The sequence below is a fragment of the Chenopodium album genome, chromosome 21 (assembly GCF_948465745.1).
Source record: "Chenopodium album chromosome 21, dcCheAlbu1.1, whole genome shotgun sequence".
In the NCBI taxonomy this organism is placed as follows: Eukaryota; Viridiplantae; Streptophyta; class Magnoliopsida; order Caryophyllales; family Amaranthaceae; genus Chenopodium; species Chenopodium album.
The window spans coordinates 6,541,204-6,562,820 of record NC_137854.1 but is presented as its reverse complement, the minus strand read 5'-3'; the positions used below and the strand labels follow the sequence as shown (position 1 = coordinate 6,562,820).

At 32.7% G+C, this 21,617-nt stretch overlaps 2 protein-coding genes across 2 annotated transcripts; both read right to left on the bottom strand.

The window, feature by feature from the left end:
- Nucleotides 1–2,689: 2,689 nt before the first annotated feature.
- On the bottom strand, nt 2,690–6,236 carry LOC145601384 (ACT domain-containing protein ACR6-like). Its single transcript, XM_081657393.1, has 7 exons — nt 6,175–6,236; nt 5,871–5,916; nt 5,003–5,117; nt 4,804–4,871; nt 3,724–4,332; nt 3,456–3,560; nt 2,690–3,339 (listed from the first exon to the last, which is right to left on the bottom strand). Exons 1-7 carry the CDS (start codon nt 6,219–6,221, stop codon nt 2,995–2,997), a joined length of 1,335 nt encoding a protein of 444 aa, XP_081513519.1. The 5' UTR covers nt 6,222–6,236; the 3' UTR covers nt 2,690–2,994.
- A 13,511-nt stretch (nt 6,237–19,747) lies between these two features.
- On the bottom strand, nt 19,748–21,376 carry LOC145602034 (transcription factor TCP20-like). The gene has a single exon (XM_081658143.1). It carries the CDS (start codon nt 21,207–21,209, stop codon nt 19,986–19,988), a length of 1,224 nt encoding a protein of 407 aa, XP_081514269.1. The 5' UTR covers nt 21,210–21,376; the 3' UTR covers nt 19,748–19,985.
- Between the last annotated feature and the right edge of the window lie 241 nt (nt 21,377–21,617).

Sequence of the window (21,617 nt, the reverse complement as noted above, 5' to 3'; positions counted from 1 at the left end):
ATGACATGTGCGTTATATATACAATTCATGTGAGCATTTGAAAGTAGCACATGCTTTGGTGGTTACAACTTGGATTTAGTTGCCCATTTCAATCTGCCCATCTACCTTTGCTTCTTTCAATTTTGTTGAGGGTGATGACATTTCGTCACCTTATAACTTCCCACCTTTTCTTTTTTGACCAGGTTCGATCTCTTTCTTTTCCGGGTGCATCCGGTCTTTCTCGAGGATGCATATGTGATTAATTACGATATAGTATAACAAAATATATATCAATTTGTTTGTGACTAGGTTCATTTTCTTTCTTGGATGGTTTCAACCTCTTTTAAGAATGACAGAATGTGTATGTGATGAATTACGACATAGTAAATACTACATATTTATGTAGTATCTTTATTTATAATGTTCGAGTTATTTATGATTTATATAGCCAAGATATATATATTTACTTTGATTTTTCTTTATGAATTACGAGTGAATAAAAGAAGGAGAAAAAAGTATGTATTGCAAATCATGTGTTAAAATAATTATTAATAAAAATTTAATAAATAAGAGAAATATTATTGGATAATGTACGGCTCACTGAAATGTAAATTTAACTTGTTAGGAGGACAATAGTTTGAGTGACTCGCTGATTTGTGTCTTTTTTTTTTTTTTTTTTGGAGTAAAGCTGAGGTGGTTATTAAATTTCGAGAGATAAATGCTCTTTAGTAGCATAGATAAACCATGCAAGAGTTGATGCACCATTTAATTATGGTCATGTGAATTTGATCTACTCTTGAATTCTTGGTTACGTCTTGTAATTGGATCCATATGTTTTCTCAATGAAATAAGTGATTAATAACTACCCTATTATTGTTTTGTTTTTAAAAATGAAATGATTAACAACTATACAACATGGCCAAGTAGGTCCAACTAGCTTAATTAAGCACATCGAATTGACAAATTCATATGCCTAATACAACGTAATAATCCTTTTTTAAAAAAAATTCAATACCATTGTATTATTATGGTATATAAATTATAATCAAAGCTAATTATATGTACACCATAAAAGCTAACACGTCCATAACATATTTAATTTAATTGTTGTCAAATGATTTTACGATAGATTTTGCCTTAAGTAGTTAAGTTATTCGATTAATGTATATATGTAGCTTCAGAACCATGGGATATAAGTATATAACACAAACACATCAAAGTCTAGCAACAAACATGAACCAGAGTGCACAAAGTAGCTATGAATATGTTTTGCCACCCGATCGAGCACCGACCTCAGCTTCAATTGGAGGGTGGAGTTGGATCCTTCTAGAATGAGTATAAATACGATAGAAGCAGTAAATAGTCGAAATGCTACCTGACAATAATGTGATCATGTGAATGCGATGAGTTTGGTGCACTTACCCTTAGTCAATTCCCCATGTTCTTTGCTTGTTTAAACCTGAGCTTTTGGTTCAATCCATTATTCTATTCAATGTGACTTATTTATAGGAATGTTGACATTCCATATACAATAATGCATTTACGTATCACTGGCTAACATCCTACAATCAACCAACAATGTTATCGTCTAGATTTAAATTAGTGTCATAAATTTAGATTCATCTTCGGGTCTATGCTACTAGTTATACTAGCTAACTTTGGTTGTTGATATCAACATATTCTACGTTCTTAACAAAATTAAGTCCCTAAAAGTTATTCTTGCATAATGCTTTAACTCGAAAGTAAATATAGTAAGTGGAATAAATCGATCTTATCTCAATTATTCTCAACATACCCTACTCCTCATGTATGCTACAAATTATAATCAAATAAGATTTGGTGTGCAAATGAAGTTATAGTAAGCACTTTCATCATAATCTCACATCTCAATGAAAAAGCTTTAGCCAAAAGTAAAAAAGATTAATGCTTAAAGCATACATTGTTCAATGATTTTTCCATCAATCTTACTCAAAGATGTTCATAAATATAGTTTAAACTTTATACTGCCCCCTAAACTTTAAGGCATGTTATTAATAAGCATGCAAACTACTGTTCATTGATTCCATTATAATGATCATGGGCCTAGAGCTTGTTCTACAATTACTTCAGATTGATTTGGGCTTTTCCAAAGTTGTTGGGCTTAGCTTGCAACTTCTCAATACTTTTTTCTTTTAATCCAAGCGCAAAGAAAAATGGTTGAAGTGAAGCAATTATTTGCTGTTTTGATAAATTACAGTTATTAGTTGTCCATGCAATTTGCATTGAATTATGAGAATTTAGGATTACTTATAAAAAATTTATTGCAGCTTAAACCTAACTACATGGTAGTTATACAGAGAACTAAACAGATGAACTAGTCTTTATTCTACTGTTTGTTTGGCTAACTGGTAAGGTGGCTTCTCATATTGGTATAGGGTCGTCCTGGCTGTTACACCTCTCCGAATCCCCTCCCCCAATAGGAAACCCCACTCTTCCCATGAGAACTGAACTTCAGTACTAAATCCCGAGATGGTAGTGTTAAAGGACCAACTCAACCAAAAGCTTAAGCTGATGGTTTGTTTGGCTAACATATTTGCTCTAGACTAGAGTCTAGATAATCTTGAATATGATTTTCATTTGATACAATGGAAATGAATAAGGGAAATGAACAAAAGGAGGTGATAAACCTAAAGAGTAATATATACAGATTTCACTAATAAATATGTACATACAAAGGATATATACATCGCTTTTCCTGTACAGAAGCCACTAAATACTACGAGTATATACGAGTATCCTTATATTCACAGTGAGGAAGGCTTGTTTAGCCTACTTATCTACAACCTGGAGCTATTTACACTGCCCTGAATTTTTACATAGGGAGTCAGGGAGATGTATATGTATCATTAAGTACAATTTTTTTCTTTTACCCTGCCTATCTGCATATTATGTACTTCCCTATATCTGCTATATTTTGGTATCAGAAACACTTGCTGCACATTCCTGTTCTTCAATAGCTGCACAAGACTATACGGTTTAATTGCAGTACCTGCTGTTTCGCTTTAAGGTCTGTAAACTCGGGCATTTAAAAAGGTTCCCGAAGAGGAAACTCATCGTAGTTTCCTGAGCTGGTTTAGGAGTGTGAAATGAATTGTGTTTTATCTGTAATATGGTTTGGCCGATTTGCTGTTGGATAGAATTGACTGTCCCTGGATCCACAGGAGCTCCTGCTACATCTGTTACATAGAAAGTGTCTACGGCTTTGCCACTCTTTGTCGATATTTCAGCCCTTTGGATGGTTAGCCCATTTTCCCTAAAAATGCGGGTTATCTCTGAAAGGAGTCCAACTCGGTCTTCAGTGCGCAATTCTAGCTCTAAGCCCTGAGGAACATATATAAGACTTGATATTATTAGTTCATGATGAAGCATGAAGCAAGTATGAATAAGTATTAACTACTGCAGGACAAAGATTCAGAATCTTTCAGAGTTCAGCATACCTCTGATGCTCTCCTTTCTATAGCTGCTTCAAGGCACTGAACAACTCGTTCTCGCTCAGCTTCAGATCTTATGGGCTGCCCATCAACGTGTCGAATGTAGAATTCCTATAATAAAATGCTATCAGTCAAATACGCAAAATAAATTCAAGAGTCTAAATACAGTAACAAAGAGTAGCAGAGTACTCTGAAGGCAGATGTGCACAGTATATTGCGAAAAGGCTCACAGGTCTATACTCCCTCGTTTATTTGATGATGGAAGGTGTGTTACCTGGTAAGCCTCTGTCCTCTCGGTGGTGACCATTCCATGAAAAACCACATACTGCATATCAGTTAGAGTACACACGATGTCAAACAACAGCTTAGGTCGATCCTTAGACCTCATAATAATCACAGTATAATCCTTCTCAGGACAATCAGAAACTGTCACATGTGGCCTGTTATACATATGCTCACTTCTAGGGTACCCTACTGTCTCCATTCTTTCATAGTCCCTATCATTAAACATGATTTGATGCAGTCTTCGTCCTCTATGAGTACTTTCAGGAGGCGAAAGTCTCATTTGTGCCGCCTGAGAATCACTATCTCCTTTGAGCACATAGCAAAGAAGCTTCTTTATTCTGAGTAGCCTTTTTGGATCATTGACTGCACGCCCTGTAGAATAATCAGTTACGTGTACAACAGCTGCAGCTCGAGAATTATGAGTCCATATCTCAGCATTCACCACATTGCAGTTGAGATCAGTGAGGACTGCACACACTTCTGATAATAAGCCTGGTCTGTCAGTCCCAGTCAGCTCGATTGAGGTGTGGTCTTCAGAGGGCATCACTCCAACTGAATCTCTCAGAGAAGGCCAAAGTGAGGCATTGCTCTCGATTGTCTGAACATTTACAGGGAAAACAACAACATGAGGTTAAGCACTGAGCACACATTGGTTATACAAATACTGAACATATACAGGACAAGCAGATTATTTGTTATCAGAATAGAGTTTCCGTTACATATACAAACTTTTTTACATAGTTCGTTTCCACAATTGGTTCAAAATTGTAAGAAAAGATCCACAATCATACAAACAAGTAGTTCAGCTCGATTTGAGAACCAAATCAACTAATGACATCAACTATACTAGGACTTGTTCGTTATTGTTGCTAATTTCAAGTTTTTTTTTCGGTCAAAGTTGAAACTTATAATGACTAGTATTTCAATAATTTCATCACACAACTTACTACTTCATACTTGTATATCATAATCATAGCTTTTAAAATCTCAAAAACCCAAAAACAGAATTTAACAGCTAACAAGTGAAACCGAACAGGCCCTAAATAAACAATATGGAAGCAGTATACACCTTTTGGATATAGTTGATGACTTCTTGATCTCTAATCTTGTTCCCATGGTAATCGGTCACGTTGAACACTGAAAGAAAGATTAAATAAGCAACAATCAGAAGCTGATATCAGAAACAAAGACAGGGTTGACATTGTGCAAAACTTCTAGATATAAAATGCATAAAAGAACATTCATAATGACATGGTATAAGAACATACCATCCATAAACCATCCGCCGTCAGACGAAATATATGCCTTTTTAATAGTAAGGTTAACATCAGCAAGAACTTGGACAACTTGCAGAAGAGTTCCATGCTTGTTGACACTGTCAACCTGAACAACATCATTCTACATCTTAGTCATACTTTATCATCAATTTAGTCATATAGATACATCATATTCTCAATAATTTAAATTTAATACAAGTATATACTTTGCCGCCTAACTTTAAATTGTACGTATGTAAATATGTAATACTAGTACATATTTACATGTACATCATTTTAACAGTTTTAACCCTAATAATTAAATAATATCATGACGTGACAAGTAAAAGAAAGACATTAAGTATGCATAAAAGGTAACAAAAATTATTCCACTCTTTTGCTAGTGTGATGAAACATGGCTTTTTAATTTTATGGCCGGTTAACGTACCATAGAAACATGTCCCTTCAAGAATTTTACCTAACAAGTTACTCCGTGGTCCTTACGGAACAAGAGTTACTTATGTAGCACGGACACAACTCGGGTTTTAAACTAGAAGTACCTCGAATCTAGAGTCCTTCTGTACTACCTAGTTCCTAGAGAAATACTGTTGTACTGATTTACAAATGAGCACGACTATACTTTTAAATTGATTTTGGCATTCCCATTAAGCACACTAAACATAAAATAGTTGTGTAACGACTAGTAAGTAATGCTAGTGTCAAAATCAATTTATTGAGGTGCCAAAAATGTAATTTATTTATCGTGGCAAAACTTACTCTTATTAAAATGATACCCTACCTAATTACTCAATACCCAAATCAATTAATAAATAAACATACAAGAAAAAACTAAAAGAAATCAGGAACCATGAAAAAGTACCTGAATCACAGTAGCTTCTTCACAAGATATATTGTCAAAGACTACTCTGAAAAATTAAAGAAAATAATCATCAGAGAAATAAAAAAAATAAAACAAAACAAAATTTCTCTTTTTTTTTTTTTTTTTTTAATCCGTTTGAATTACTATCCTAATTAGTAATTACAATTTTGAAACTTAGAATTAAGGCTTAAACCCTGAGAATTTAGCACCCAATTACTAAAGAGAAATATTAATTACGAAATTAATCAATTAGTAGCTCATAATCTGAATTAAATTGGAAAAAACAAAAATGGAAAGAAATTACCTTGGTGGGTTTAACCTCCTAATCAATTTAGCATATTCATCATCCATCACCCTCAAAAAATGAAACCCAAGATTAAAACTTTATAATAACCCAGAAAAAATTAAGCTTTAATTAAGAATTATGAAATTGATAAAATAAAATAAAATCTCCAATATTTGTGGAAGTAGTAGTAGTAGTAAACAGAGGAGAGTAAGATTGAAGAGAGAGAAAGTAAGAAAGAAAAAAATGAGGAGAGAGAATGTTGTTAAATTGGGGGAAACGTAGGCAGCCGTCTTACTACTGTATTTATTCACGGTCAGTTTGCCCGAGAATTTTCTAATGCTTCATTTGGCTGCCCGTTTTGGGTGACGTGGAGGGTTTTGATTGGAGGAAAGGACGGTTATGGGCTGCCCGCGGTCAAAGGAGAGAGAAAATGGGCCATATTAGCGGTTTGGGGGCCCGATTGATAAGCCCGTCGCTTTTGATCCGTACGGCACGTGATAAGGGTTGCAGAGTAGGCACGGAGTTTAAGGAAGTCACGTGAGGATTGGTCGGGTAATTGCCGGTATTGTTGGCGGCAATTCTTGTGTGAACTACTGGTTTTTTAACACGTTGGTGGTCGTTAGTTCAACTACCTTGCCTCTTGCTCCCTCCTTCCTTCTTTCAAATTTTTTTTACTACCAGTAGTTAGTTTTTGTGTTGTGACTTGTGAGTATTAAGTTATTAACTTATCTAATATACGAGATATTTTTATGTTAAGAATGTAATATGTTGTAGTTATAGTTATGAAAATTTTTGTTATTTTGTTGAAAGGTTGATTAGATTTTTTATTTTCACTTTGAGATATTTTCAAGAGGTACATTGATTATAAAGATCAGCTCGTCTTGTGTGTGACTAGCCACACCGTGTGACCACTTACAAAAGAATAGAGTAACCCCTATAACACTGATCAAGTAACCTCTATAATATTAATTGAGTAACCCCTATAACACTAAATGAGTAACCCTATAAAATTGACGAAGTAACCCCTTTAACACTGACCAGGTAACCCCTATTACACTACGAGGTAACCCTTGGCACACGGTGTGCCCAGCCACATATAAGACTTTGTGTATAAAGATAGAGGTTTCGAATAACTTTTCAATATAGTGCATATGAATACTGTGTGTTCACCGATCACGAGTTCACCGCATTATATACTCGTATTATTTAATTTATTGATCTTTTAAAGTATCGACGTTCTGTATATAATTTATTGATTAAGTCAAGCAAAGTTTGGTCTCATAAATCGTAATATGGGTTTTGCCTCATAACTTTAAGGTCGTGATATTAAATTCCATTAGAAACTATTTGAGGGTGAGGATTCCGTTATTCTTTCGCTTTTAATGAGTCTGGCTTAGCTTGCAAATTTGGACTGAGTTCAGTATGTTTTTCCTTTTACGATGAAAAAAAAACAATTTAATTATTAATGGTATTCCAGAATTCAACCCAATTATCAAATAACACGAGAATGAATAAAATAATTGTCATTTTAGAGGAAATATTTTGTAAAAATCCTAGGGACCGACTATATAAGGGTGTGTTTTTTCACTTTATTAAACCTTATTAAAGAATATTTAAGTTGTAATCTAAATTTCGGTACCTTTATCAAAATTTACTGTATCTAAATAAATTAAACTTAAAATAAGTGAAAATAATATGACAAAACAGACACTAACTCTATAAATTTAACATTGATCAACGCATAATGTTGCTTCTATCATGAGTCATGACCACTATTTTATTATTATTATTTTTTTTGGCACAATTTCATAACAGGATTTTAATCATAATTAAATTGTTTGTGCCAAATTATTGTGGCACCACTTGGCTCCTATTGATGACCAACAAGTATTATTCCTAAACTTACAATGAACTCCAAGCTCCAAATTATTAGGAGTCCTTTAGCTACAATAATAGTTCATTAGTTCCCATTGATTATTTATCAACTCATCAAGCTAAGGCAATTAGTTTCATTAATTTTTGTGACATTATCTTTCCAGAAACACTCTTTCGTTCTAATAATTCGATCTTGTATGATCTCAAGACTCTTAATTAACCTTGGAGAATCAAGTTGGGGCAAATTTTGATGGATAATTTATTTTGAGGCGCAAATTCGTACCCTTTAGCATTTTGAGGAGCCAATTTCTTGAGCAAAGGCCCTTTTACGAGTTATATGCTATAATTTGTCAGCCAACACAAAGTTTAATGTCTACTAGTTGTGTTTGACAATTTTGATTCCTCTAAAAAGTGATATTCTGGATTTTAAAGTACAAATATGTGGTCACGTTTAAAATCTGTTGATCAGGACTAGTATTAGGAGATTTCACTAAATTATTTTCAATAGAACTATATATGGAATTAACAAACCAATGTAATGAATAAGTAAAGGGACAAAGGTATATTTTTTATGAGAAGATACAGAAGACATAGAGGGTGTTTGGCCAAGCTTCTAAAGGAGTTTCTAGGATCCAAAAGCTAAAACTAGGCCAAACACCATGTTTTTGGAAGGTAGTTTCTACTTCTTCAAAAACTAAAAATAGTTTCTAGGAGGTTTAGAAGTAGAAGCACCAAATTGGAGCTTCTCAAAACAAATTCTCGGGGAGCAGTTTTGCTCATTTAATGAAACTTTTATTGGGTCAATATTACCCTCAAACAATTCATGAAATCCTCAATTGCCCATATAACAATCACCCATGTCCTCTCTCATCTTCTTCCTTAACCGTAAACACTCCCAAATTCCCAATTACTTCTTTTAGTGATAAGAGAAACTCACCTAAATTCACAAAGGCACAGACTTGCTAACCCAAAACTAAATTAAACATAAGAGAAGGAAAAAGAGATCTACGGTCTTTGTCGTTCACCGAAATTAAGAAACCACTCTTTGATATAGCCACAAGCAATTGAAATACAAGTCAGATATTTGATTAAATTCCTTTTGCATGTATCAAGTGTTGTAATAGATTAAGATTGTCGGTGGCAGAAAATTGTTGGAGGTTATGGTAGTTTTGGTTGAGAAAAGGGTAAAGAGGAGAGAGACTGAAAGGGTAATGGTGTTATACTGTTATGGGTTCCTTCAATGGTGAATGCACTTAATTTTTTTTCTTTTTTTGAGGGGATTGGTGAATGAGCATTAACAAAAGAATAAACAATAGGCTAAAAAGTAAAAACTCTTATAAACAAAAATGGGCCAAACATGGTTTCTCTTACTCAGAATCACTTCTTGATTAATGTGGCCAAACAATTTTATTTCTCAAAAGTGTTTCACTAGAAACAGTTTCTAGAAAACTATTTCTAAGAAACATAAACTGTTTTCTAGAAGCTAGGCCAAATAGACCCATAGTATTAGCCTTCGTCTTGGAGCTGAGGTGGTACTTAAAACCTGACCATATATATATTGTTTATATCAATTTCCGTAGGCCCGTAGAACAACCAACTACTACTATGTATTTTTAACTACTAGATCAAATGCATGACTTGACAATTATTTAATATTGTCAAAAAAAAAAAAATGACAATTATTTAAAAATTTAAACTTTTCAAAGGTTGGAATTAATTGTACTCATATTTATTTAGGGTATGTTCTCATTTACTAAACTGAGCTGTATTGAACTGAATTGAACTGAACTGATTGGAGCTGAACTGAATTGAGCTGAAAATAATATTTTATGAGAGAAGGAAATTAGGAGTTGAACTGAACTAAACTGAACAGAACAGATTGGAGCTGATCTGGACTGGACTGATTGGAGCTAAACTGGACTGAAATTAAGTAAGGGTCTGTTCACATTTACTCAATTTCAATTCAGTTCAGCTCCAATCAGTTCAGTTCAGTTCAGCTCCTAATTTCCCTCTCTCATAAAATATTCATTTCAGCTCAATTCAGTTCAGTTCAGCTCTAATCAGTTCAGTTCAGCTCAATTCAGTAAATGTGAACAGGCCCTTAATTTAACATCAAAGTGGGCATAAATATACTTTTAGTACAAATTAAAACTCTAAAAGGAACTAGGATATCTTTTTTGAAAGAGGAATAAAGATATCTAATTACTTATTAAAAAGGGAATTGAAAATACCAGCAAAGGATTCAATGCAAGGATGTTGGCCGGTTAATTACCTTTCACATCTAATTACCTAATTAACCAAACAGTTTGTATTGAATCCTCAACTACTATTTGTCTATTTCCCCATATGTATCAATAGATTTTTTGTTTTTTTTTTTATAGTATTTTTGTTTAATTGATTTAAAATAAAAGACTTAGCTTAATTGGAAATTTTAATTCTTTTAGTTTGGTGTTTTTATAAATATCCTAATTCAATTAATTTTATATGAAGACTTGGCTTAATTAGAAGACTTAGCTTAATCTTACTAATTTACAATGGAATAACTTCTTATATTAAGAATATGGTCACTTCAAAAATCTTGCCGAGCTAACTTATTATTAGCACAAACAAACAAAAGTTTGAGATATATATTAGACAATAATTTCTACCTAAATATTAGGATATTGAAAGTAAGACATGTGTAGAAATTCAAATTTTAGACAGATTCCTGTTTGCAAATTTGGAATATGATGCCCATTAATCCAATTAAAACAACTAATTATTTGGCATATTATTATCTTTATCCTTTTATTAAAAAGTGATTCACAAGCTATCTACGTAGAGAATACCCGGCACTGCCATCTGGAAATTTATATTAATTGCATTATCTACTAAAAAAAAATTGTTTTGGTCTTGAAAATAGATGGTTGACAATTATTTGCATAAATAATGAATTTCATTTGTAATTTTTTACTGATTAATCAATGATTGAAAAAAAATTTATTTGTCAGCATTTGTTGAAATTTTATGTGCAAAGTTATATTCCAACAACTTTATAATTTTGGATATGAAGAGAGTCGTAAATGAAGTGATATATAACTTTTTGCCTATCTTTAAGACTTTAAAATTGATTAAACTGAACGCACGAGAGACTTTATAATAAATAATGGTCCCAATTTTCACAAGTTGGCCGTAATCCCACTTCCACATACTGAGGGATTCTAAGGTAAGATTAGAAAATGATTCAATAATACCTAGCTTAGTTTTATAAAAAGATGATAGAATCAAGTGTTGATAAGCCAAATTGCTACACAATGGAATAAAATCGATAAGAATCAATCTTTGTAGTTGTTTTTATTGCAATTCCAGTTAATACAAGTTGTATACAGTTAAAACAAGTTGTATACAGTATCTTGCATATGGCAAAATATGTGGGCACCAAAAGGTCAAGACTAGAATCCATATCCTAATCCCATTGCAGAATGTCACCGATAACATAACCATATAATAATAATAATAATAATATAATAATAATAATAATAATAAATCACATTAGGAATAACACGTGTTATTCTTAGTGAAAAAAAATGTCCTAAAGCTTGCTCTTATATTTTTTAATTTTTAATTTCCTTTTCCATCAATCTTTTCTATATCATTGAAATTAAAATGAGAGTATTTCAATAACTAAGGGTCTGTTCACTTCAACTTAATTTCAGTTCAGTTCAGTTCAGTTCAGCTCAGTTCCAATTAGTTCAGTTCAGTATAGCTCCTAATTTCCTTCTCTCATAAAATACTCATTTCAATTCAGTGCGGTTCAGTTTAGTAAATGTGAACAAGCTCTAATAAGGTTGATCATGGCAAGAACAATTTTATATAATTTACTTTTAATTTATATCGAAATACTTTATTTATTTGAAAAATGAATATTTACCGGCAAACCAATACTATTGTTACTATACAGAATAGTCCGCTGCTGGATTAGCTATATATATCCACGCAAACCTTGAACCACCTCGATAAGAATTATGAGTAGTACCATTGATTAGTCAACTCTCCTTCAAATGTACTCCCTCCGTCCCTAAATTACATTCCTCTTTGGAAATTTACACGGGAATTAAGGAGAGAAGAATAAGACAAATAACAATAATTAGATAATGCAATGGGAAGTACAAAGATAGATAGTTATTACTCATGACAAGTCATCAATCCTTTCCAAAAAAAAGGACCAATCACATGCCCCTAATTAAAAAATTTTAACCAATCATATTCATTGTAATTTGGCACAAGGATTATGAGTGAGATTAGGTAAGGATGAGTGAGAAAACATTAAATATAAAACAGAAAAAGAGAGTTGATTTATTAAAAAACTTACCAAAAAAAAAAAGAGGAATGTAATTTTAAAATACCAAAAATAGAAAGGAGGAATGTAATTTAGGGATGGAGGGAGTACTCCGTATGTATTTGTATGTGAAGAGTATGTTGATTAGTTAGGCGAATTAAGGATGGCACTTGGACGGACAATCACTATCGAATTATCCAATAAGTGCCGCCCAGTTGTGCGGCCGTGTCCAATTCATACTTCTTGATACTACGACTAACAAAAGTCCCCTTCAATCGTCAACTAATCAATAAAGTGCCAATCAAATGTGTTTTTAACTTTGTCCAACCAAAAAAAAGTCTTATTCATCTTTTTCCAAATTTATTTGCAATTTTGGGTTAATCATGTCTCTCTTCCATCCGCAATGTTATTATTATGTCACGTCCATTATATACGAGGTATATCTTTTTTTTTTATTATTAAGCAAATAACAAGAGTAACAATTTTTTTGTTAATCATTATTGTTTCAACACAAAGTCTTATATTTGGCTGGCTACACCGTGTGACAGGGGTTACTTGGTCAGTGTAATTGGGTTACTTGGTCAGTATTAAAGGGGTTATTTCGTCAGTGCTATAGGGTTACCCGGATAATGTTATAGGAGTTATTCAGTTAGTATTACAAGGGTTGTTTGGTCAGTTTTATATGGGTTACTTTATTTTTATATAAGTGGTCACATGGTGTGGCTGACCACACACAAAACGAACTGTTATTTCAATGCATAATTATACCCTGTTACAGGGTACCATTCAAAAAAATAATAATAATAATAAAATTAATTTTTTTTTTTTTTTAAAAAAACAGGGTTCATCATATATCTTTGGCCCATGTTTTAAAGGCTAGAAGTATTTTTTTTTTCCTTTTTTTTCAACACGGTATTACAAATAAGGAAAGGCTAGAAGTAAATTTGCAAAATTATTGTTCACCTTTATGATAATATAAGGCTCGCATATATGACTAACAATATCGAGTTACTCTTTAGTACAGTACAAACTTAATTTAGACAAAGTTGCAAAAGTTAAGAGCCAAAACAATCAATTCACCTACATAAGGTTATCTAAATATCAATATTTGTCTTAGACATATAAATGACCCTCGTGTTACTTTCTTCAACACTAACTTGAAACTTCTGATTTGCAATTAAGTCTTTCTACAAATTTATCAATTAAGAGTTTAAGACAATAGCTCTCAGTGTCAATTTTAGTGGAAGTTGGCCAATTAAGATAGATGCATGTTATTCACTAGTGGTCAGTGGATGTTGCTCTCTTCTTGTCGTTGTACACTCTTTGGGGGTCTAATTACTCCTTATTAGATAAATTTAGTCCAATCTCGTGTGCATAAGGATATTTTAAAACGATAATAGCAAGATTTGATATGATTGAGAATACACATGTATGTATAGACTGTTTAGTTTTTTTAACACTAAAAAACACTTATAGATAAGTATTTGGATGTTTTTAAAATTTTTACAAAAAAACAAACAAATCTAATTAAAGACTTTGTAGACAAAACGTCAATTGTTATTGCTGTGATAGTATAATAAATTAGAATACTTTTGGAATAAACACATATGAGATTGATTATTAGATTTTAAGTTGGTAAAAGAATTTATTTACGCACCCGACCAACCCTATTAAGATCCCTACACACATGCGATAGAATAAATCTAGATAGGGTTGGTGAAACGTCCTTTAGAATACCCGAAAGAGCTTCAGAAATGAAGCCAAAATCTTGTACTACATCTTAAAAAGTGCATAGAGACCGAATTTGGAGATTGTATCTATAAAATGTCATCTTTAATGAGATTCAAAGAGTAGCATAATTTTTGTGGCCTAACAAATTAGAGTATCTTAAAAGAGATGTAGGTCCTTATCTCTTTAATAAATAATTGTCTTGGAATAAAAGTGGCCGGGAAAAAAAAATAAGTAATCTCTAGATGTAATTTTTATTTTTTTATAATAAAGTTTGTCATGCCTTTTTGCAATGAGATATTTATTTTGACCTCCTAATTAAAATATCTACTTGCACATGCATTTGGTGTTTTGGCCGTTAAGTGCCAAAAGTTAAGATTTTTCTTGTGATATCACCTAAAGTTATATGGAGTAGATTTTTGTGATATCACCTTATAAAAATATTGGATTTCAATAAAAATAAATAAAGATATTTCAATCTTTACTCTATTTTAATTTACCTCATGTAGCTAACTTTTTTTTTTTTTTTTTTTTTTTGTTTTTTTGTATGACTCTAAGCTCATTCTCAGGGCTCAGCTATGTTATTCTTGTTCGATTTATAAATTATTACAAATTATTACGTTATTCAACTAATGACCCCTCTATTTTAGAAAGCTCTTCTAAAGTACGTGATTTATTATGAACTAGAATACTAGATAATTAGTGAGTTATTATAAAATGATTTCAATCAAATTTTTATAACTCTAGGTCTAACTTTAAAAATTTACAATTATTTGAAATTTTGAGTTTTATGAACTAAACAATTACAAACTACTTTTATTTTGATTGAAAAGGTCAACATGGTACGTATAATGGTCCATACAAATGTAAACTTAGAACATATATACTTGTATATAAATATCTTGAATTTTCAAATTTAGTGAATAATTATAATACTTTGTATACTAATAGTTGAGCAACACATGAAACAATATGACACGAATGTAAGATTCATATTTTAGAAAATATTACAGTATTTAAAAAGGATTCTACTACTCTTTGTTCCATGCATATTACGATTGTGTAGGTGTGTGCATCAGATTCAAGATTTCCACTTATATACATAAGATTAGTTATACTTCAGATTCAGATTCAAGCGTGGGAATCTAAATAAAACAACTCCCACGTGCTAAAGAACACTCAAGATTAAAAGATGCCATTATCTGATCCTTTTGTGATGTCATGCATAAAAATTTTATCGTTAACTACTCCGTAAATGAATTATGAAAGGTAGTTCAACGTTTGATATTAATCATATTATACTTGTATATGCATAAACTCAAGAATGGACTTTAGATGTGAATTAAGATAGGAAGATATTTGAGGGTATAGACAGGTAAATCAACAAAAAAAATTTAAAATGTTATCATGTAATTTTAGAATTATTATGAATGATTGATTTAATTCCAAAATTATCAAAGTAAGATTTTTGGTCCATCCTTCCATAATAAGGAATATAATGGTTTACATGAACTCATAGTAATATTGTTATTATTCCATAATCAGCAATGCATGAGATTAATAGAATGAGTGTTAATTAACTCTCACCACGCGCGGGTAATTTTAGTAATTATGTTAATTGGTCAACAAATAACGCTATTCTTATATAAGGAAATATATTACCGAATATTCTCTTGTAATAATATAGATATTCACAAAATAGACATAATAATAATGTCGAAGTTAAAATTTGAGATTCCTAAATTATTGGAGAGAATAGAAAAATATTCTTAGGTTGAATACATTGCTGATGGGGCTATGCCATCACATTGATGTAAATGGCTGAACTTTAAACTTTGATTTCACTTATCTGGTATCGTTGAAATGATTTGCTAGTGATCAAAATTATGTGTTGACATTTTGTCAACAATATCAATATTAAGAAAACAAGTCATACTAGAAATTGCTTTATATACCCGGGTGTATCGTATACAAAGACTATTTGCTCTCATTTTGATAATTGTTTTTCATTTAATCATTAAATGAAGAGCAAAAACTAACCTAAGGCTAGTTGGGTGTACGGTACACCCGGATATATATAACAAACTATCAAATCGTACATATAGGCAATCATTAGAAACGCACTATATAGTATATTCTCTAACCAGAATACTAACTGGGCCAGGCCTAATTAGAGTACATATGGAAGTAGATAAAATAATGTGTATTGGGCTATTGGCCCTCTGAAACATTATAGTCCAATATTATTTCAAAAAAAAATTTAAAAAATATTTTACCTTCAATTCAATCTGATCTCCATCATTGAGTGCTACATTGTTTTCAGAATTTAACTTGGTTATTGTAGCGTTGGAAACCAAGAAACTCTCAAGAGGAATACATGTTCTACATGTGACAATTTTACTATTAACGTTCATTAAATACTTCGTATAATAGAGTCCTACAAAGTGAAGTATTAGATGATAACAAATGAATAAAAGTTAGTCATAAAAAAGGTAATTATGTAAACGCGAGCAATAATGCTTAAAGAAAATGATAGAGTGAAAAATGTTGGTACTAGACGACATCTTTACCTCCACAAATCTAACAGATAAGAAAATTGAGGTTTAGCTCATTGATGTTTAAGTTTAAGGCTTTTGTTAAAACATTTATATGACAAATGTGCTTTGATTCACTAATTAGAGAAATCTTAGCTTATTAATTAATAGAATTTTATTTTATGAAAAAGGACACATTTTAGTGAAATTGCTTCACATGGAGCAATCAAAAAGATTTTTCTTTAATTAAAGAGACATGTTCTCTTAGTGAAAGGACACATTTTCACATTATTCACTAGCAATAGGTGGTGTATTATACTATGATGTACTTCGTATGTGATGTATAATAAGTTGATTATTTACTGTTGACATAAATAAGACGGTATTGTTCTAGGTGTTGCGATAATTCTAACAAATAAAAACACAAATTTCTTGTAAATCGGTTTATTTAAAAACTAAAATTTAGTCGATTTTTTTATATTTCAATAGCCGTATCGTATTTTATACATTCCTAAAGAATTGAGATAAACTATATAGTATAAGGAAAGCAATAATATTACGTGCTAATTAGATATATACAAATTACTTTGTCTTCCAATCCTTATAACATTGTCCTATCTTCTATATATGCCTAAAGTCTTTTAACACTTCGTGGAAATCATTAATATACAACATTTTTTTTAGTGTAGAGAGGAATCACAAAGGGCAATGATGTAACGAGATTTGATCCAATTTTTGTATATACGCCACTCCCCAAGACTTCAACCATCAAACTAAACTAGCTAATGTCACCTATTGGCATAAACACTAAACACATACATATAAACTTCCCTCAATTCGGGAAAAGTTACACCCACCCAAAAATAAGGCTTAAATTCTGTATTTCCTGCATATTTTGTTACAACAGATTAACAGTTGACGACAACAACAAACAAACTATACATTTTATTAATAACAATTGCATTTAAATGAAACTAGCACTTAATATGAGGCAGAAAACTAATCCCAGAAAAATAGGGTGTGTGTCCCTGCAATAGCATGTGTATTGTGAACTCTGTGTCAACTAACAAAATATGTTACAAAGAGGCTGAAGAGAGAGTTCTCAACTGCATATTGGTAATGACATACACGATTTATGTGCATGAAACATGCATGAAAATAGAATAAACTTAATGGAAGTTTATGAAGTAATTCAGCTTGCAGATATGCAGTAGCAAATACATGCCGAAATTGACTTGCAGTGGCATATATGCCAGGGACTAACCAAACTGAACTACGGCGCACAAAGGAATGAAGGAACAAATTATTACTATACTATGTTGCTTAGACCCGTTTTCTTGTGTCAAACATGAGTACGAGTACTAGTGCTAGTTATGAAAATTTTCCATGAAATGTCAAATTATCAAGTGTCCATGCATCCTCATCTCAAAGTGTAGAGGATCCGCCATGGTTACTTGAGGTGGAATGAAAAATCTAAGGTACCTGTATAATTGCTGATTTAAATCTATGTTAGGGCACCAAATTAAAAATTGTACGAGTACATCTTAAATCAGTGAGTAAGATGAGGAAAATTGAAGGAGTGTGACCGAATATAGCAGTTCAATACTAATTCTTAGGCATCATCTATATTGATTTTTAATGTCTAAAGGAAGTATGCTAAACTCTGTATTACTCTCAACTTAAGACTGTACTATGAATGTGTAAGGAAATATGCTAAACTCTGTATTACTCCTAAACAAATATTGAAGTCGCCGTGACATCACTCTCAAACAGGCATATAACATGATATACATGAAACTGAGGAAATACTTCCTAGTAATGTGTGACAGTAATGAAAAGCAGGCAGAGAATCACAATGCTTGACCTAAAACAGCTTATGGGGAGGCACATTAAGTACGGTACAGACAAAGCTTACCCTTCCGGCCCTTCCGGTTCTAAAAAGGCTATCATCGAAGACTCCGATCATGACCTAGATGACACCAAGGAATAGGAATCATGTCTGCATCAAATACATATTAGTTCACAATTTGCAACGCGTGGCAAAACCGCAAATGAACAACTTACAGAATAGCTTACCACAGGAAATGAAGATAAATGGCCATATCTATATAGATTATTAGAGTGTGACATTAAATTTCTTAGCAATAACTTACAGAAACGCTCTCCACATCTCAAAGTCTCAAATGACAGGCGCCATCAATTTTACAGTAGAAGCATCATCCTCTGATGGACTTACAGTGCAAACTGATGCAAAGGCCGGTTTAGGAGGCCTGATATATGCAGTCTTACGCATAAATTAAACAATACTTGTATACAAACAACTATTCTGCTATGAAATAAGTCTATTTCAATAACAAATTTACAAGCACACCCTTAATGACTCAAACTAGTTCATAATCGAGAAACTAAGGGCATAATACATCCCCGGTTAGTTGTCTAACTAGTTAAGTAATTAGCCCGACTCGTGTACCAACTACCAAATGCTTACCACAGCTCCCTAGGCTAGAGAGTTAACAATTTGAGGCCATCTTAGCCTATTGTACAAACCATACCATATAGTAAAACTTGATGATCTGAAAAACAATAGTGTAAAAAGAAAAGATTGAGCTAAAACCACTACAATGCACCTCCTCAACCTGCAATTGTAAATGGCTGCACATGGCCTTCAGTACAAATTAAGTAAGATGCAGAGGCAGATGTCAGCATATGGTCTTTTCATGCACTATATAAAAATACAGTATGACAAATATATGGTGCAGTAACACCTCTATATTTCATTAATTTCCATAAGAAGCAGCAGACATAGATATCTACCCTATTTATGATGATCATCACACACTCAAAATAAAGTTCATGAATTTCACAATACTACCTACTAGTACTCCTTCTGTCTCGAAAAGTCCGTCTCTAACAGTTCTTCCTGTTTAAAGGGTGATTGTCTTTAAAAAAAATTCAAAACAAGAATACGGAATAACTTTTAGAGACGGAGAGAGTACATGACAACAGAAAACACAAATTTAATTAACACACCTCTAATCCAAATCAAAGATTTCATTTCTCCATGAAAATTAAACCTAATTTGAATATAATCAACACACCTCTCCCTGCATATTCTATGATCACAAACAGAACTATGACAATGAAATCCTAAATCACACTTAAAAATTTACATAAGAAAAAGAAAAACCCAAAATTGTGAATCTTCTTTGAGTGATTAAAAACAGAAAATGGGGAGAAAATTCAGCCTTAAACTGAAATTAATCCCCCATTCATCCATCTCATCTTCTCTCAACTTTGCAAATTATACAATACCCAAAAAAAAAACTGATGTTTCTGTCTCCTACCTTCAAACTGCTAATTTTCTATGAAAACAATCATCCTGAATCTTGAGAATCGTCTTTTGAATCTGATGGTTGTTGATGATGCAAAGAACTCAACCCACTTCCAATATCATGAACACTTCTAGAATGACCCATTTGTTGGTAAATCTGAGATAATGCTTGTGGAGTCAAAACACCAACATGAACATCTTGTGATAAACCAAGCTCTAAACCAGGCATTGTATGATTACTATGTTGTTGATGATGATGATGTTGTTGTTGATGATGTTGTTGATGTTGCTGGTGTTGCTGATGTTGTTGTTGTTGATGATGTCCTAAGATTGGTCCAAAATTCATATGACCAAGATTAGCCCCACCTAAGTCAAACCCAGGATACCCAATTTTATGCAAGTAATTACCAGCATCACCCACCAAAGTTGCTGCAGTTGCTCCTGTTGTTGCTGTTGCTGGATTGTTGTTGTTATGATTATTAATACTTGTTGTTGTTGACATTTGAAGGGGTTGCGGGGGAGGTGGCCAAATTCCCAAATTACCCCCAGCAGCACCCATCCCTACCAAAGCAGCAGCCCAATTAGTAGGTCTATTACTTGGACCACCCAAGTCATCAATTTTATGATGATGGTGTTGTTGTTGTTGTTGGTTGATACCAGAGATAATTGAGGTCCCCTGTTGCGAAACAGAGGCCCCTGAAGCTGCTAAAGCCGAAGCCGGTATCGTCCCGCTCCCTGTGGCAGCGATGATGGACTGTTCAGCATGTTGTAGCAGCCATTGGATTGTTTCTCCATCAGATTTATGACCCAATTCTCTTGTCAATTGAAAAATTCTTGCAGCACAGAGTGCAGGCATCCTGATCCTTCTTCCCCTGCCTTCTACTTTTGTATGTCTGTCTTTGTTTGAACTTCTTTTAGGCCCCAGTTGCTGATTCTGCTGTTGCTGCTTCTTCTGTTGCTGATTCTGCTGCTGTTGTTGATCATCTTCTTGTTGCTCATGGTGTTGCAGATGGTGTTGCTGATTCTGTTTGTCAGCAATTAAAATCTGGAAATCCTTGATTTCAGAAGGTTTAATAGAGTTGTTGTTGTTGTTGGTGGTGGGATTAAGGTGATTGTGGGAATTATCAACCATATTAATTGGGATTAATGTTGATGATGATGTTGTAATTGAAGGATGTGGGAGGCTCAAGAAGTGGTGGGGTTGAAGAAGTGGTGGTGGTGGTACCTCCTCCTGTGATGGTGGCTGCTTTGTGCCCTTGGGATCCATGAAAACTGTCCCACCTTTCCCTCAAATCTATATATATTTATCAATATTAAAACTATACTATATAAATAATTTTATTATAAAACGGAAAGAATATTAAAAGGTTTTTTATACAACTATATTTAATGAACCAAATTTAAAAGGAAAAGATAATACTATTACTCGTAATATTAATACTCGTACATATCATATCGGATACACATACTTTAAACTAATGTAATTAATTCGCATTAGAGGCACTTTAGAGATGATTGATGATTCTCTTATGATCTTACTCTTGCGGACCTTGTTTATTAACTCGAGTCAAGTTGACCTGTGTAACGTTAAAATTGGATACGGGTAGTAGAAATTCCAAAACATTCACAGAATTTTTTACTGTTATAGACAAGAGAATCAAACCCAAGTGTTGGG

Excerpts from the sequence above, each read along its gene's own strand:
- LOC145601384 (XM_081657393.1), bottom strand. The coding sequence starts at position 6,221 with ATGGATGATGAATATGCTAAATTGATTAGGAGGTTAAACCCACCAAG. Across the intron at positions 4,872-5,002 it reads CGGCGGATGGTTTATGGATG|TGTTCAACGTGACCGATTAC; the intron begins GTATGTTCTTAT and ends TCTTTCTTTCAG. Across the intron at positions 4,333-4,803 it reads TCATCAACTATATCCAAAAG|ACAATCGAGAGCAATGCCTC; the intron begins GTGTATACTGCT and ends GTAAATGTTCAG.
- LOC145602034 (XM_081658143.1), bottom strand. The coding sequence starts at position 21,209 with ATGGATCCCAAGGGCACAAAGCAGCCACCATCACAGGAGGAGGTACCA.